This window comes from Poecile atricapillus, chromosome 1, assembly GCF_030490865.1.
Source record: "Poecile atricapillus isolate bPoeAtr1 chromosome 1, bPoeAtr1.hap1, whole genome shotgun sequence".
Lineage (NCBI taxonomy): Eukaryota > Metazoa > Chordata > Aves > Passeriformes > Paridae > Poecile > Poecile atricapillus.
Window position 1 is genome coordinate 63,578,297 of NC_081249.1, and position 19,387 is coordinate 63,597,683.

The 19,387-nt window shown below is 42.1% G+C and overlaps 1 protein-coding gene across 1 annotated transcript in view; it reads left to right on the plus strand.

The window, feature by feature from the left end:
- The first annotated feature begins 713 nt into the window (after positions 1–713).
- FAM124A (family with sequence similarity 124 member A) overlaps positions 714–19,387 on the plus strand; it is a 36,975-nt gene continuing 18,301 nt past the window's right edge. The window contains exons 1-2 of the mRNA XM_058834881.1: positions 714–772; positions 11,505–11,536. Of these exons, the coding sequence (XP_058690864.1) occupies positions 714–772; positions 11,505–11,536 (91 nt within the window). The remainder of the gene's footprint in view (positions 773–11,504; positions 11,537–19,387) is intronic.

Here is a 19,387-nt window from a genome sequence, read left to right on the forward strand (position 1 = left end):
GGCTGGGCAAGATCTCGGTTCACACTTACATGGGTGGATATTTGTATTTCTGTAGGTGGTGGAGAAAGAGACAGCTGTTCACTTCCAATATGAAATAAGTAGACATGCGTGGCATGATGCAGGAGCACACCCACAACTTTTTCCTTCACTCTCACCTTATAGACACTACCACTCAGTTTTCCTACATCAGCATTCAAAATACTTCTACCAGTCCTTTTGCATCATTACAGAAATTCTCATCGGCTTGGAACCACGCCTGCTTCTGTGTGTAATTTCTAAGTTATTGTATTCGATGAAATGAACAAGTGCCAGGCAGCACTGAGGGAGGCTGGAGAAAGCTCAGCACAGTGAAAGCCTTCAAATAAAAGGCTGTAACAGCGGATGTTCCAAGACCGGATTGACAGCGAGGACGTCCATACATCCAACAGCCTCTCTTAACTTCCACTGGACACGGGGGGCTGCACCTTTACCCTGGAAACCCTGCGCTGCCCAGGCGCCGCAGTAGTTTGCGGGCCAGCAGCCCGTGCCGGCGGTGTCGGTGCCAGGCTCTGCCCGCGGGCCGGGCGCGCCGCAGGCAGCGGCAGCAGCCGCGGCGGGCGGTGCCTCCCGCGGCGCGGGGCGGGGGCCGGCCCGCCGGAGCTCCGGCTGCTCCCGCTGCTCCCGCTGCTCTCGCACACGGCAGGGCGGGCGCGGGGCCCCCCAGCCCCGCCGCCATGGAGAAGCAGCCCGGCGGCGAGGACGAGTGCGTGGACTCGGGAGCGGAGACGGGCGGGTGAGTGCGGGCGGCTCTCCCGGGCCGGCGGCGCCGCTCCCGCCCGGCCCGCGGGGCTGCACTTGTTGCCGGCGGCCGCCGCCGAGCGCGTCCCGGCTGTGGCGGGGCTGGGCTGGGGCTGGGCTGGGGCTGGGCTGGGGCTGGGGCTTCGTGTCTCGGGCAGAGCTTCCCTCCAGCAGCATCCCGCTCAGCGCCGAGTCTCCCTGCCTCGCCTTTCCTGTTCTCCTGGGACTCGGTCCGGCGTGAGCCCCGGGGAGGCGGGAGGCATCCCCCTGCTTCCACCGCCCCGGGGGGATTCGCGTTCCCCGTCGGTGAAGCAGTCCTCCTGCTACACACGGGGAGGACGGCACGGAGAGGTCGTGGCTGTAAGTTCGAGCTCCAAAGCACGCTGTGATGGCTCGGCGGTGCGGCCAGCGCTCAGGGCTTGGTGCCGCACCACCCCTGTATCCCAGGGGATAGACCTAGCCTCTCCTTCTGGCAGTGACACCCAGACAGCATCAGGCAGAGAGAGTTAACTCCTTAGAAGGACTGTTTAGCAAGTTAGATTTGCAGGCACCTGAAAGTGGTTTGCTGTTGTCATGATTCTCATTGTGATACCATGTTGGCCTGTGAACTGCTGTAAACTTTGCTGGTAGCGTCATCTCAGTCAAGGGGACCTTTTTTTTCCCCTGGCTCTATGACCCTGCTGCCAGAGGTGTGCTGTGTTTTTTTAGCTAGATGACTTCTCCTAAATGAATGGAGCTGCAAGGATGATCCATGGGATCTCCCATTCAGCTCACACCTTCAGCGCATTTCCGTAAGCGAGAAATGGAAGTGCTTTCAAGCCTGTCCTACATGCTGCTGCCACGGTATCTTGTCAGGAATGGCAGCGAGCCTTTGCCCCTCCTCCGGCTCCAGAAGGGCAAAAGGAGGTTGCATACTCCTGATAAGGCTATTCTTTCCTGAGTCTTTCTTCTCCTCCCTTCTTGCTCCTCCAGCTGTTTCTCTCCAAGCTTTTTGCCTGGTGCATCTTCTTTGGCCTCTAGTCTGACTCTTGCAAAACTGTAAAGCTATTCTTTGCACAGTGGTGTCAGGCGCACAACACCAAAACTGAAGTAGCAATATTACAGATAAAATTTAAAAGATGAGAATGGCATATGGTGATTTTTTTCATACATCCAGCTAGTAATCCAAATCATTTTTTAATCTCTTTTGTAGTCTGAGAAGTTAAGGACTTTTCCCATCACCTTGTATTGTGGGCACATCTAATAGTAAAAGCTTTAAAATATTTTATGTGACATAAGTTCGAAGGAAAAAATCCAGGCCTCTTTTCCAGATACAGATTAGTCCCTATGAGGGACGTGGGTGAAAGGAAGACAAAGTAATCAGTGAACTCATGCCTGGTTCAAAGCTCAAAAACCCCTTGACTGGTCAAGTCACTCTTAATTTGCTGTGTTTATCTGGAATGGAAAAACCTGGGTTTCCTTGGGACAGGCACTTGGAAGGATTTGACCCAGCTGGTGACATTAGCCTTTAGACCTCAGGGACCAGCGTGACAGCTGCTTCTGTCTGGTGTTGATGAGGTGCTAAAGCTGATGATTTTATGAAGCATCTCTGTCCCATGCATGACACTGGAAAGTATAGGTCAGTGGAAGAGCCTGTCTGAGGAATCTGAACAAGGATACATGGCAATTAATAACTGCAGTGCTTTGGACTGATGTTTATTTTGAAAAGCAATGGGTCTCTGCATTTCAATTATTATTTTTAGTTTTGTTTAACAGCTATTTAATTCTGATAAACATGTTGCGTATGTCTCCTTCACAATGTTTATATTTCAGCTTTCTCACCAAACCAACTGTTCACAAGCACTTGCTTTTCCCTCTAACCAGATCTGCTTTTTGCTTTGTCTCAGTCCCATCACAGCTATTGCTAAATTGAACTGCATTCCTTTTTCTCCAATTACTCAATGATAAAAAAATTAAAAAATAAAAAATAAAAAAATTAACTATTCTTAGCTTCAGCAGTCATCTTCCGAAAGAGCACGGAGGAGCAACCATCAGAGTGATTCAGTAACAGTTCTGCATGGAGTGGTCCCTTTCTGTCACTCAGGGAACAATAGTGGATAGTGACTGTAGTAAATCCAGGCACTGCACGCCCTTGTCATCTCAATGATTGTACGTAATGATGTGTGAGCTCTTACAGGGAGCCTGGGCTGCTGAAGCTGCTTAGAGCAGCTGACAAATTTAACACATCAAGTACTCCACAGGGCATATGTTGCTTAAGGTTTTGTTGTGGCTGCCAGCTACAAAAGCAGGCAAAACTCTCTGCAAGATCAATTACAATTCAAACCCTTCATTTTCCTAATCCTTTGGAAAAATATGTTCCTCTTACTGCATTTGCCTTGGTAAATAGGGTTGGCAAAGAGTCTGCTGAGCAAAAATAGCATATTTGGAGTTCCTGAATCCAATAAGAATGGATTGAGCTGGTTTTGTCAAGTACCTAAATAAAGGGTGTAGAACGTATAAGCCAATTAGTTTATATTGGCTGTTTATTAATGAGATTTGAAGTAGTTTGGCAATCCTTCATCTGAGAGACTTTGCCTATACAAGTTGTAGCTTCTCAGGAAACATATTTTGGGAGTTTTTAGAATAAGAAAACTTATTTCATCTGCTACTGAAAACTCTTAGTCCAGAAGTATGTGACACAGAACTTTCTCTGGTAATAGTTTTAGTAGTAAATTTGTACTATAAAACCCAATATTTTAGGAAGAATAAAAGTCTTTCTTTGGTTGAAAGAAAACAGAGAGGAAAAACAAGTGGAAGAAAGATTGAAGGGAGGAGAAATGTGTATATTTACAGAACTGTAGTTAAATGGCAAAGAAAAACACCAAAGTGAGAAAAACAACAGTTACTTAAAATTAATTGTAGAAATACTAATTTTAATGTCTTCTTCATTTTACAAGCCGTGCAAATGCTGTTATTTCACTGTCTTTGAACAGCAGAGCAAAGATGACAAAGTAAGACAATTCTGGAAGTTGTTAGGCATGCCTGATTGTGAGGCAACAAGACAGATTGGCTACCACTGCTATCAAGGCAAAGCATCAGCTTCGTTCACTGTATTCAGGACTGATATCCCAAGTGAATGTGGAAAACCAGGTAGTTTCTCAGTTCTAAACATTAGTGTTCTAAATATTTCAACATCCATGACAGTTCCCAGCAGAAGTTCACTTGTTCAATGAGACATCTGTAAGAGCCCATGTCTTAAAAGGTTCATGCTTTAATCATTAGCTTACTGATTGTCTCAAAGTTTGCTTAAACATGTAGGTTTTTTCCTCACTTTAAAGTAATTTAAAATTTTGTGACTTTATGACTTTTAATTTATTTGAATCTGCAACTCATCCACTTGTATTTCAAATAAATTATTAATCTTTTTAGAGAAAGTGGGGAGGCATTGCTGAAGTACCAGATGGGGAGGTTTTTTGTATAATTAGTTTAAGATGTAAGTATTGATGATGCAAACTGAATTAAGCAGTAGTTAATTGTTGAGTATTTGATGAATTTTAGGGAGGAAGGTTATAGTATTTTTTGGTAGTAGGCAACTGCAACAGAACAGTTCAATAAGATATAGAGAAATCCATTGCAAAACAGAGAAACAATAGATGTTTGAAGTTTATGACACTGTACCATGCAGCAGGTATTTGTAACATATTTTAGCAAAATCCATTGCTGTTTGGCCACAGTTAATTTTCATGATGTTAGTTGCTTCCTTTATATTTTCTCCTGTCTCTCATTCCTCATATTAATTTTGCAGAGATTATGTTCATTTTTGGAGTGTGCTATACTTCTTTGTTGGTTTTCCTTATGACTATCCCTAACTGCATGTGTGGTCCTGGCCAAGTCACAAATTATTTGAGCCTCTGTTATCTCTCAAGCAGATCAAAAAAGCCTTTATAAAATTGTTGCAGTTCAGTAAAAGGTGTGAGGTTCTAAAGCAGAAAATACACTTTTTAGTAGAAGATAAGTCAGGCTATTTATATTTATATCTATATCTAATTATAATATAGTATTAAATATATTATAATATCTAGGATATTAAATATTCATATTCTAAATATTACAGCATAAATATATAAATTATATATCTTGACATATATATTTTATATTTAAATATATAAATGTGACTAAATTATATATTGAAATGTAATATATATTAAATATAAATATGAACAGCTATATATATATATAAATAAAAAGTTGTACCCCGCTTAGAGGTAAAATATCAAGAATATTGTAATCCATTTGTGCCCTCAGTCAGAATGGGTCACTTAAATTATCAAATTAATAGCTGAATGGTTTATTGGGGTGAGAGGTTGCTTTCATGTCTCATGTTTCTGGCTTTACGGAATTCAACACTCACAACTTTTTATGGCAGTCCTTCAAACTGACATGTCAGTCTCTTGTCACGTATTTCATCCATCTAGGAGAAATTTTCAGGAACACAAACCACTGATGTTGAAAGCTATTTTAAGGCCTTTTTTTACCTTGGGGCTTCTTTTGTTTTAGTTTGGGGTTTTGGGCGTTGTTTTGCTGTGGGGTTTTTTGCTGACACTTTTACTTCATATGTAGACCCATCAGTCCAGATATGTCATGATACTCAAGTTGTCTCTGGTTTGACATTCAAATAATGTAAAGTTGAGCTGTTTGTCACAAGCTGGGGTTGAGGCACCATTTCTAACCAGATTTGCTCTGTGAAGCTAAGCTGTTTGGTTGGACATCGGGGCAGGCAGACCTGCGAGTGCCAGGCACTGGAGTGAGGCACAGAAAGCAAGGTTGAAGAAGACTTTAAATCACCTTCTGGAGGCCATGAGCTCTATGCTGATATCCGTAATTTTTAGGTCCCAGCAAGCAGCGAGGTTCATCTCAGCTGAATGTAGGTGTGTGAGGGTTTGATGTGTGGTATAAATCAGGCTTCTTCTGTTGTTAATTAAGAGAACCAGGACCTCAGGAGAGTAAGTCAGTCCCTAGCCTGGGATGGGTGATAACATGCCACCTGATGCCTCCCTCTGGGAGGGCTCTGTGAAGAATCAGTGAGCAGGACATGCAGCCAGGTGTGCTCACTAAAGCACAGGGTGGTCCTGCCTCATCAGGGGCTTTCTGGAAGATGACAAACAACTTTTCAAGCCTTATACAACAAAGGTGTCTGTCCCATGAGGTCTCAAACATTGCTGTTGGTAATAAGCTCTGGAGTGTAGTGGTTAGAGCCTCCTAATGGTAATCTGTCATCTCTCTTTGTCACTTTCCTAGAAATTCAGATCAAGGAGTTTAGACACATGTTGTTGTGAGTAATTCCATTTCATCTTGAGTGCACAAGGAGAAGTACCATGAGGGTGCCAGATTTGTGCTGGACTGGTGAAGCAGATTGTAATCTAACCTGCAGGAATTTGGTGAGAAGAAACCCAAGACAGAGCTATAAAACCAAATCTTCTAATTCGTTCCTGGGGCGTTAACTGCTATAAAATACTCCCATGTGCCCTGTGGAGCATTTTCTGAGGGAGGGAAGGAAAAGAAGCTGTTAAATACAGTACTTAATATGAAACAGTGAAAAGTGCCACAACTCTAGGTAGAGAAGGTGTGGGAAATGTGACTCCAGCAGGTTCCATTCCATCAGTCCTAGGCAAGCAAAGGATGCAGAGAGCAGAAGAGGTTGTTAACTTTCCACTATTTCATTCTGGGGAGTGGGATTAAGGAGCCCTTGCAATGGAGACCATGGGCATATTGGGGTATAGTATTATGTTAGAATTACTTGAGATGTGTTTGTTTTATACAGCAGGCTGCCTTTGGAGATGTTGCACAGCTCAGAGACCTTGGTTCCAGCCATGCCAGTGCATTAAACAGCACACAGGGGTGTCCCTGAGCACAGGACAGAGTTGTCCATATTGTTGAATCCTTAAACTGGTTTGATGGCATCAGTTTGAATGGGGCCATCCAGCTCTCGCCTATGTCTTTCCTGGGTATGTTTTACCATGGGCCAGGAACTTGTTTTGCCACGTTGCCATGGTTTGGGGATCATTCCCAGCAGACTATTGCCAGGATGTTTTGGAAGGCGAGTGTTTTTACTGGTGCAGGTGGAGACTGTTTCACGACACTTGGCCTCTGTCCCAGGCCGTTCCCTTGGGAGTGTTTGTTTATGGCTGCAGCTGTCAGTGCTGGAGCTGTGTTAAGGTGGTGCTGTGCCACAGCTGACCCGTGTGCCCAAGGAACCCAAGCACCGAGTGATGCTGGAGTAGCTGCATTGCTTGTGTGAGCCAGAGCTGTAAAACAGCCATGTTCTTACCCAGAGAAGCAGCCTTAGAGTGTTTTTGTGTACCACATTCAGCAACAGTGCGAGTTGCACTAGCAGCTTCTCGCTGGAACTCAGTGGAATGCTTCCCTCTCTTGGATATTTTGAAGCTCTGTATCAACAATCAGCAGTGGGAGGTGCACACAGATCTCAGAGGATTGTTCAGTATCTTTTGTGCTCCTGATGCTCTTACCACGTCTAATAAAGCACAAGTCTGATCCTTCAGTGGTGGTAATGAGAGCTGAGGTAATGAGACCTTTATGACAGGCTTCCACATTCCTGTTTGAACGTCTCTTGACATCTTCACAGCTCCTCTTTGCTGGTGGGCTGACCATTGAGCACACATTCTTTGCAGACTGATGTGTCTTTTGACTGAGCTATAAGCCTTCCTTTTCAGTACCTCACACTGTTTCAATACCCTGTTTGATAATTTTTCTTCTCATTATGTGCCTATAAAGGGAACAGTCCTCTATTTGTTCCCTTTCTGTCATGGATGTTTTTTTCCTTTTATCTATAATCTAACATCTATCAGAGGAAATAGCTTGCTGCAAGACCACGTAATAGACCTGGAACCTCTGAGCCCCAGTGTGCTCCCAGGTGTCACCGTTAAAGCACATGGGTGCTTTACTCTTGAGTTATCCTATTGAGAAAATCCTTTTCCAAGGGAAATGATAGAAGCCAATACTCAGGATGTTTAAAACAGGAATGAAAAGAACAGAAAGAAACACAGTTACTTGATGTCCAGGAGCCTGTATGCCCAAGGAGATGTTTATTTCAGTACTTGATTTTTCTAATGCATGATTTTGTCAAAGGGAATGTTGTGTGTGCCAGTCTAAAAAGCTTAAAAAACTTATACTAACTTCAGAATTTTGTGTCTTAAATAGCTGACTGTAAAGAAAATAAATTTAATTTATAAGCCACTTGCCAATGCATGCCATGAATCTGAATGGTTTCTTCTAATATTTTGAGAACAATAACAATTTTACTAGCACTGGTTTTTTTTGTTCTCAAGGACTAGACTCAAGACAAAGAAAGGAGCTGGAGGGAGAATGAAAGGTGATTCAGGTTGTCCCTGAGAGCATACAGAGAGACTCATATTCGTCCCATTTGGTTTTAGACACGTGGTCTAGGGTTCTACATTAGAAATGTGGCTTCTGTAGGCTTCTTGTCTAGACAACAGCTAGGGAGAGATACTTCAGACCTCTCTTTTGTATTGACAACCAAGGGAGCTTAGGGAGGGTACAGCCCTCATTTCAGTTTCTGAGGTTGACATGAGCCTTTGAGCCTAATTACCCTTTTTATTAATTTGTGGATGTCAGTTATACAACAAACATGAATTAAATATTATCTTGAACCATAATAGAACTACAAAAAAACTCCTGCAATACAATTCTGAAGCCTGTTAAAATGTGTCTGTGCAATTAGTCTCCCAGCACACTGTTGTTTCATCCTTTCCCACCCCCTATCTTTTTCCTCTTGTTTCATTTTTCAGGTCCTGGCTGTACACAGACTGCTACTCCCTCAGTTCAGGATTCATTAATTCTCCATGTCCTATAATGTGCCTGCAGCACTTTGGGATAATAAAATAACACTGTGAAGTAATAGAATGCTGTTCCCACTTGCAGTCAGCAAAAGGCAAAATGTTGTCTTGCTTCCATCCGAAATACAAGCAGTGCAGATTCATTTTGAATTAGCTGCCAACTGCTGAACACAGATACATTGAAGGACAGCCCCAGGCTGTTTTCAAACAGAAGTGCAGCCTAAATGAATCCTTGCCTGGGATGCTTGGAGGCAGCTGGATGTATATTGCTTGCCTCTAGGCTTATGGAGAATGACATGTTGCACAGTTTTCACACCCTTTCAAATCTACATGGTGCCAAGTGACACTGATGTGACTTGCTGCTGAAAATACTATGTGGTTTTATGGCCTGCATAGCAGTTATCCAGCCCCTGGCATCATTTCCCCTTGGTCCCTGCCTGGAGCCAGACCACTGGTGTGTACATTGCCCAGCAGTAGGAACAAGAAGGTCTCCTTCTCTGCTCATGTTGATGTCCAGGTGTTAGAAAGATAAATTAGAATTTATCAGTCAGCAGAATTGCCTTAGTAAATGTTAGGGCTTGATGTGCTTCAGTGGTCTCAGATGTAGGGGGAGGTTAGCAAAGCTTGGGGAGAGGGATGTACTGCTGATAGTGGGCACAAAAAATGCAGAATTCATGGGGCACAAGGACATTTGGCAGAACTCACAAGATAAAGAAGAAACTAACAAAGCCAACTAATTTCAGCAATTGTGCTGAAGTCGGCTCTAACTGGATAGAAAGCAATTTTATCAGGGGAGATTGTGACCATCAACTCCCAACCCACTGACTCAAGAGACAGGCTGATGATTGGCATGAGAAGTGAGAGAAACATGTAGCCTGTCAAAGGTAGAATACTGATCAGTAACAGAACTACAGTATTGCTGGTAGCCAGTGGGTCCTGTTTTCTTTGCTTGCTAAAATGTGGTGTGGAGCTTTGATGACTAGGGAGACAGCCTGTTGTGGGCCACACCAGCTCCCTGCTTTGCACAAACTAGTCAAAATAAGTGGGAATACCTCGTCTTGGTGTGTAAATTGGTGCTGCACACGGGGCAGTGAGTGAGCTCACATTCAGGATAAGAGTCATTACTGCTTCTGCCCTTCCCAGCTACATGAGGGTCCTGGGGTTGACGGGTTGCACTTGATTCATGGAGGAGGTGCTGTAGAGCAGCTCTGTATGGGGTGCCTGAGAGTGGCTGCTAATGACATAAACCTCTGGTGTCTGCCAGTGCGACAAAGATGTGTCCTTGCTCCTTGGCCTTATCAAAGTGGCTGGGGGTACAGGAGTAGCAAAGAAGAGTGAGTGAGGGAGAGCTGCCAGCCCCCACCAGCAGCTCCTTCCCCAGCATTACGCAGATCTTTTCCAAAAGCTATGAAAACCTCATGGCACTCAATGGTATTGGTGAATCCTTTTTCATGAGTTTTGTGAAAAAATTCAGGTTGTGTCATCTTTCACTAGTCCAGCAGGATTGGCAAGAGTTGGGAGTAGTTCCTCAACATCTCACCCAACCAGTAGTTTTGGCATCTGGTCTGCAGAGTACTGAGTGCAAAGCTGTGAAATATGGGGATGACTGTAATTGTTTTTTCCTTCTACAGAGATATGTCCATACTAAAATCAAAAGCAGATACTCTAGATATGTGGGACTGGTGTCCTTTATTCCCTTGGTTGCGTGATAGCCCAGAGTATGAGGGTTTCCTGAGAATATGCTTAGATGGTATCTACTTCCACACACGTCTCTTGGGAGTCAAGGCTCATGTGGTTTCTTTAATTCAAAGCAATGTTGCAAGTTTGCTGCAGCTATTACATAAAACAAGCATTTAGGTTTGAATCCAAGAGCTGTGTCAGGGCTCCCAAAACAAGCACTTTGCCTGTTCAGGGCACTGCAGGGTGCACGTGCCATATGTTTATGGTGGCAGAGTGCTCTGATGCATGGGGTCTGTTTTGGAGATGCAGCAAGTGTGAGGGTAGAGGCTGTGTAGCTGTAAGCTCCAAATCTAAACACTCAAAGGTCATAGGTAGGGCATCAGCAGTGGAGTTTGTTTTGGTTTTTTTCCCTTAAATTTTAAGTGATGGCATGTTTGCTTTACCTTACTATTTCTGAATCTTCGGGATATGGATGGGCTATGTTTTATTCAGCTCAGAATGAAGTTTTCAGGAGTTTGGAGTTATATGCAACTAAAAACTTAGTTGCACTGTTGCTTAAAATATTTAACTGCTCTGACTTTTCTCACAGATAATCCAGTATGCACTGAACTAGAACCAATGGCTGTATAGTTTTACTGAGATGTCTTCAAGAACAGTCTACTAAAGCAAAAAGCTTTTTTGTCTAAATGTTTATATTTTGGCATTCTGTTTTTCTCCTTCTCTGACAGTTGTGACTGTAGAACTATAAAAATTCTGCTCATCAAATAGAGTTCCCTTAAAAAGATGTCCAAAAACATGATCTGCAAAGCAGCATTTAGAGGACATAAAGTGAGGAAGGAGAAGAGCTGAGTCAAAGCCCAGTAGACTTCTAACCTATGTCTGACACAGACATATTTCTTCCTTAAGGAGAGCCTCCTGAGCTTTTATATTCACACCTAGAGTTAGGTAGCATGAATAACCCCTAGATAAAACCATAGTTAATTTATTCATTCTACTTACATGTTTTCAAAATTTACGTGAGATACCAGTTTTTCTGAAGCAGCATTCAAAACCTCTTCCAGTTATTCTCTTAGCACAAAAATAGTGCTAGATGGGTATCAGACTATTTCAGTAAGCACTGTGCATTAGTTTTGGTAATGTTTTCATTATCTCTTTTAGATTTAATACATTCTAATTAAAATCTTTGTCTTGCAGGTCTGAGTACAGCCGTATGTCCTCTACCAGCAGTGAGTATAACTTTGAAATTCTTTTTTTAAATGGTTTATTATATTTTCCTTTGTTCTGCTAATATTTATTAACATCAGCCTGGTGTTATTGACAGAGTTTGCTTTGACACAGTAAAGCCTCCATTCCTTCTCTTCTTGGATCCATGTCTAGAAACAGTATAGAAAATTAAACTGTTTGAATGTTTATGACCAAAATACAAACCATGTGTAAAGTCCTAAATATTTGCACTCACAAGGATGCAAGGCAAAATGAGAACAAAATCTATAGACACTGTGTGGGCCAGTGTGAATGGGCCCTCAGGCCAAAGGAGTTTGCAGTGCTGAATGTCATTAGAGCTGGGAATGCAGGAATAATTGAATGTTTATTGCAAGCTGATGCCAACAAAGCTCTTCAGAGCCACTCTAGTGAAGTCGGTTTCTTATTTCAGAGATGGTAGATGCTCTAGTAAGTGCCACAGACTTTCTAGACTTTCTAGACACAGTCTTTCTGTATTTACAATGCCAGTTGATTTTCAGGTTATCCAACTGATAAAAGACAAATTCCTGTGTCTGGATTATTTTTTTCTTTAGTTTTCACCAGTGCAAAATGAGCAACAAGGAACACTTTTCACTCCATCTACTTCCTTAGTTGTAGAACACACTGCATCTGCAGCATTTTGAAACGCAATAATGCTTATTCATGCGTGACTGCTGCTATCTCTTCCTGTCCAAGTGCAAAGTGATGTCTGTCTTCCTGATTCACACACAGACTGTGAGCTTTATTTATGCCAAGCAAGCACATCAAAAATTCCTAGATGACAAGTTGTGTTTTATAATCTGGGTCTTTAAGCACCATGAAAATCAGAGGGGAAGAAAGCTGTCAGGTTTTTTTCTCATTCACACATTCTGGCTGAAGTGTGGAGAGGGTTATTTTCCATCTCCCGTGGTCTTCACTGAAGGGCTTTAATTGATTTCAACAAGAGCTGGATGAGACAGCATTCGTAATGTCTGACTCCTGAGCTGATGTGACTAGCAAGGAACTCGCTGTCTTTCCTCCATCTGCTCAGTGTGTGTGTGTCTGAGAAAGAGAGAATTTAGTGCAGCCTTTTCCTAAATTCTGTTGTTTAAATAGATTTCTGGATTCTCACTGTCAGGCATAATTTTTGAAATGATTGGGAGGCAAAATCCAGGCAATCAGCTTCTCTGTGATAGCGAAAGCATATTGGATTTGCCTGGTTACACCAGATGTGTGGCACACCACCCTCTCAGCTCACAATTTCAGATGATGGCTTGGGGAATATGCTGCCAACTTCTTCCACTTTTTGGGTGGTGACTCATACTTACTTGCTTAAAGGAGGCAGGTTAGTTCAAAAGACAAGGTGAAAGTAGAGTATGCCTCATTTAAAAATTTGGTTTGAATCCCTTAAAAACTTTGCATGACTGCTGCACATTTTACAAATAAAGGTAGTAAATTGCATTTGTATGCCTTGGTTTTTATTAAATGAGATGTTTCCAGGGGGAATTAATCTTTTGTTACGTGGCAGCTACAGTGTGTCACATTAGCTATGGTCTCCTCAGTGTCTTGCTGGCTGCTGCTGTCCAGTGTATGTGGCAATTGCAGTTGTGTTTCAACACCAGTAATTTGTCAGTACAAGGAGGTATTATCATTCCAGCAAAGACACACAAGTTCAGGAGACAGAAAAGTCTCTTTCTCTTTTCTGCTTCCAAGGCAAATTATAGTGATACAGCTTCACAAGTAGCAGTATTTAACTTCGCCTTTTGAGGGGTTTGTGTGGTTGGTTTGGTCAGACACTGAAACAGTAACAGAAGCAGTTGCATAAAAGAATTTTGGTAAAATAGAAATACTTTCATGTCAGAGGCTGGTCATGGGTATGTAATGCATTTTAAAGATTGTTGGAGAAGAAAGATTAAAAAAAAAGGTCATTTGGACATTTTAATTTCTTTGGGGAAAAGATTCAATAAGTGGTACCATTCACACTGCAGAAAGCAGTCTAATCAATGATGCTGTTAAGCCCTAGTGTAGCACAAATTAAGCTGTTGTAAATTAGGAAGGAATCTCTGTTACCTGAAGCTGCTTCACCTGAAGCTCCTGTTCTAATGGAGTTTATCTAAATCAGAAGGATTGCAGGGGTCCTATTTGCTGGTACCAGTGAGGCTCCAATTTCAGTGTTTAACAAATGAATAATCTTTTCACTTTCTGGATAAACTCCACTGGAGAGTTTTTCACAGACATGCCAAGAAAAGGTTGAGAAAGACTTAGCAGGTGAATCAACTACAGTTTCTATCACAGCAGCTGAGCAAACAGCAGGACTTTACACCAGTGCAAAGTTGTACAGGAATTCCAGACCCCCCAAGTCAGAAAACCTCATTGGCTGCTAAATGCCAGTGGCAGGATCATTCTGTGTTTATTTCTAGTACTTTTTTTTCCCCTGAGCACATGGCAGCAGCTATTGTGGTCAGTGTACTGCTTCAGCAGTTCAAAGCCCTGCCTGGTGGATTGGCTGGACCTTGGATTTTAGGCAGCCTCTCACTTCTTTTCTTCTTTGCCCTTATGTCCCAGCTTCAGACAACCAAAAATGCTTTTTACTGGCAGCATTCACCTAACGTTTGTGGTTTTGTACAGCAGGTAATTTGGGGACAAGAAGCAAAGTTTGCAGAGTGTGTGTGTTTCGACAAGAAAAGGCAGCAGGTGCCTGCTGTGCAGGCTCTGGCTGTTGTCAGGGTGACTGTGGACTTTGCCTTGTCCTATTGAGTAAAAATGTCACGCAAACCTGTCTGCAGGATGATGCATCTGGAGGTATAACAGCTTTCAAAGGTTCAGCAGTGTGATTGCAGTGAAGAGAAATGTTTTGTTTTTTTTTTTTAAATTACCTGAATGCTGGTGTGAGTAGTTACCTTTTCCTTTGTTCTTTAGGAGGAAGAGTGCTTTGTCTTTTTGGGATGTTTTGCCTATTGGTGTGCTCTTCATTAATCTAGGAAATGTATTAACCTTCTTTCTCCTCATATTTTCAGTTACCTTTTCAATTATGGTTTTCAATTACCATTTAAGCATCCCTAATTCTTTATGAGAGAGAATTGTGCTAGGCGCTTTACACCCACAGAAGGGACCTTTACCTGAAATACATAATGCCAAAATACAAAGACCATAAATGGTGTATGGATGCAGACAGAATCACAAAGAAATAATTAATTAGTGTTGGTCGGCACAATAAACAGTCTCTGTACATCATAATTTTAATTATCTCCAGATTGCTTTGAGCTATGTGTTTCACGGATGATTTTCAACTAGGGAGGAGGAGTTTTAATAGGGGCTTCTTATTGCCTCTTCTGCTTAATTTTTGCATTGATGATAATGGCTCTTCAGAATGACACAAACCAGAAATGGACATTTTTGAAACATGACTTTTGTCATTTGTAACATTCACAAAGGATGAGAGGAAATGGCCTCAAATTGCACCAGGGAAAGTTTGTATTAGATTTTAGGAAAAATTTCTTCACTGAAAATGTGGTCAGGCATTGGAACAGGCTGCCCAGGGAAGTGGTGGGGTCACCATCCCTGGAACTACGTGGATGTGGCACTCAAGGATGTGATTTAATGGTGAACAGGGCAGTGTTGGGTTAATGACTGGATTCAATGATCTTAGAGGTATTTTCCAACCTTAAGGATTCTATAATTTGAAGTATTCCACACCTAGTCAGCCCTGGAGCCAATATAACTTGGTTGTTTTAGAAATAATTGTGGAAGTGAATGATTTTTTTTTTTTGTTTGTTTGCCTGGGAGTCAGGTAAGTGCCTGAATACACATTTGTACTGGTCCAGCTAAGTTGGTAAATGAAATATAAAAATGGTCCTTATGGGATAAGATGCAAGTTTCTGGAAGAGTTTAGAGCATTTGAAATTTTAGAACCCTGTAGCATGCAGTAGTTCAGGTTGTGCTTCTCAGTGAGGTAAAGGGCAAGCTTGTCACCCACCTGCTTTGCAGTTGGAAAAGTGGTAATTCACCTTCCCCTGCTCCCCTGCCTTTCCTTAGCAGCTAGGAAACAATTGAGTCCTTGTAGGGTGCTCCTATTCTTTTGTGGTAAACCTGAGAGCTAGGGCATTAAAATTTTTATTTCTGTGTTGCACGTACCCATGTTCCTAGTCCATGGAATTTCACCCACTTTCCGTTTCTAGAAAACAAACACAAGAAAGTTTGTTTTGGCAGATATAAAATATGTGGGTTACTGCACATGTTTCTTTTTAATAAATGCTCTTTAATAAATATATAATAAATATATAAAAATACATAATAATTAGTTAAATGTTAATTTATATTTAATAAGTATATATATATATAAATAAATGTTTTATGTTCTTTTTCTACGCCAGTATAAATTCAGATTTTTCTTATGGGATTTGATCAAGGTTTGGCCAACATTTTGTCAGTGTCATCTGCATCAGCTCCCTGGGCTTGTGACCCTGTGGGAAGCCCACACTAGAGCAGGCTCCTGCCAGAACCTGCAGAGCCTTGAAGAGAGGAGCTCATGCTGGGAGCAGGTTTGCTGGCAGAGCTTATGACCCCCATCGGGGGCCCACGCTGGAGCCCATTCCTGAAAGCCTGTAGCCCACAGAAGGAACCCACACTGGAGCAGTTTGTGAAGAAGGACACATGTTGGAGAAGTTCACGGAGGACTCTCTCCCATGGGTGGGACCCCACCCTGGAGCAGGGGAAGGACTCCTCTCCCTGAGAAGGAAGCAGCAGCAGAAACGATGTGATGAACTGACTGTAACCCCCATTTCCCATCCCTGTGTGCCACTGCAGGGAAGGAGGTCAAGAATTAGGAGTAAACTTAATCCCAGGAAGGAGGGAGGGGTGGGGGCAGGTGTTTTTAAAATTTGTTTTATTTCTCATTATACCGCTTTGATTCTGATTGGTAATAAATTCAGCTCATTTCCCAAAATCAAGTCTGCTTTGCTCATGACAGTAATTGGCGACTGATCTCTCTCTGTCCTTAACTCATGACCCTTTCATTAAATTTTCTCTCCCCTGCCCAGCTGAGGAGGGGAGTGATAGTGTGGTTTTGGTGCGCACCTGATCTCCAGCCAGGGTCAACACACCACAAGATGCCTTGTAACAAAAGCACAGGGAGAAATGGCTTCCTGTTATTTGTGTATCATTTCAAAATCCATCTTCAATGAACTGTTAAAGGGGATGAAAACTAACCAGCAGCAGGAAGGGGAGTGGCTCTGATTTTGGCTTTGAAAAATCTATCACAAAGCTTGAATTGCATAATATAGTTGCCTGTTTTAAGTTAGGTTAGTTCTGACTGATTCTGACCCAGGCACTGCTGGACTGGGTATCTTCTGTTTCTCTGAACAATGTAATTTAATGAGTGTAAGGATATAATTATATTCTTTTATTGCTATACAAAGATACACTGTAGTATATTGTTTCTTATTTCCATAGAGAATGGAGATGCTTTTGCAATGGCTGGCAATAAGCTGTATTAAATACAATTATAAAAAGAATTTACAGCATCAATTGCCAGCATCATACTGCATTTCCAGAAGGTGTTATTATAAAAAGAAGACTAATTAAGGTGTGAGGAAAAATGCAAAAGGAAATTGGACCTGAATCATGCAGAGTCTTAGCCTGCAGCATCTGTCAGTGTTGCAAATTCAGGTGTTTTATATAGTAATGAAATCTGAAGTGTCAGTTCCTGTGAAAAATAAAGCTGTGGAAAATAAAATACATCTTCTGCATATCTTGCCTGGCTCGTGTTATGATGCCAGGGTAAAATGTGGTGTTGCTTCCCACTGTGGCAGGGTGAAGAATCTAAATGCCACTGGTACATGCAACTTAGCAGCCTTTGGCTGTGCAAAACATTTATGTAGCTGCTTGTCATCAGATTCCACTGTGACAGAGGACCAAATGCTTGCATACAGGATAAAAAAGTACAGTACTGATCCACAGAGAGTTGAGCTTGGAAGGCACTTCGAGAGATGAGGCACAGCCGTGTGAATAAGGACATGCACAAAAGAATGCATGAAACTTGAAATCAAGCCTCAGTTTGATTTTTGCATTCCAAGTGGCACTGACCACAAACATAGCATTGCCCTCATTAAGACAGGAGTTCCTGTTCAAATTTGTCTGGCTCAGAGTAATCTGTGTATCTCTGTTTTTTGTAAAATTCAGAGTTTCAGTCTTCGAAATCGTTTAGCATGCACCAAGCTGTGTGTCCCATGGCTTAATTACTTTCTACTGGCTTGGTGCTAGCTTGGGATTTCTCTATCAAGGATGTGTGTACCCTAAACAGTTACTGGACCAGAGTTATCAAAACATTGTTTGCAGTTGTTTTGTATATTCTTTTCTGACCACATCCAGTCAGGTTTTTCTTTCTTGTCATACAGATACAGCAGATGAAAACTGGACTAGTTATTAAAAAAGAATAATGTGCATGGATGACAATGTAAATGTTTTTCTAGCTCCTTTTTTAAGCCCACATAGTCATAATCAAAACCATGTAACCCAATACATCCTCATTTTAAAAATCCAAGTGTATTTCAGAAGCATAGGAAGTCTTTGGTAGACACTGAGCTATTGAGTGCCATACAGTTGTAGTAAAATCTTACAGGAAATATTTCAGAGAAAGTTAAATTGGATTATTTGGTGATGTGGGTTAAATATCCCCCTGTGGAAGTGTTACTGCTGCTGTCTCAGAAAACCACAAGGAGCTAGGCAGCCATTTAGTGGGCGTTTTAACCCTGAGAAATGGGTTGCAGGAAAGATCTTGGCACTCTTAAGTTCAACTGGTACAGTGATGAGAATGATCTGGAAATTGCTGCTATGTCTGTCTGAATTGTTAAAGCCCAAAGAGGGAAGCTAAAAAAATAAATCTGTCCCACGGCAACTCCTGACTCAGAGGCACTAGTTGGGGTAGAACAGGAAAAGCCATCTGAGTCACCGAGTCAAGTAACAAAACACTTGTGAAGGCTGAAGTTATTAAGGCAGTTTCTACTAAATGTTGCCAATGCCAACAGTTAGTATCCTCATGGCCATAATACATTATCATGGGGTACTTTCTTTCATCTGAACTTTTAAAAATAAATAAATACCATTTGTTTATGCATGCTCAGTGGAAACTGGGGCATTTGGTAATAGTGCATGCCACATTCTAGAGCAGTACATGTCCTCTGCCTGCCTTGTTTTTGTTGGTACCACACTTGTTGATTCATAGTTTAGGGGAAAAAATTAAAAATTGTATCTATAGTTTATAAAATGTTTATGAAATGTTTACCAGGTGACTCCTGGCTGCCATCCTGGGGGACCAGGATGGTGCATGGACAACGAAGCATTCTTTTTGTTCCTGCTTCCCTTTTCCATCAGCTGGTAGGGGGTGGATCTTTTGAGCCACACACTGCTATCAGCTGGAAGGATTATGAGATTCAAAGTAATTTGCCACTACTGCCAAGTCCAAATGGGTTCTTTGCTGTAATGCTGATGTTGTTCATTATCTGCAGAGACACAAACATGGCAATGCTCAGCAATGCCTCAGGGTTTGATCCCATATTGTCTTTGGTTGTGTCTTCAGCATAGATCTTTTGGTGTGACTTCTGCCTCCTCTCTGGCTGGCTTTCCCTGCCACATCTTTGTGATACCAGGAAGATTTGCGCAAAAGCACAGGCTGATTAAAAGAGGTCTGTCTGAAAATTAACATTTTTAGCCAAACCAGTTTTTTGACTACCACCACCAGACACAATCCTCATTATTCCAGAAGTCTGAGAGTTTCTTTTCAGTATGTTCAGCAAGCTCTTTCAACTTGCATCTAGACCTGACACATGGGAAGCACTGGAAACACTTAGCTGAGAATA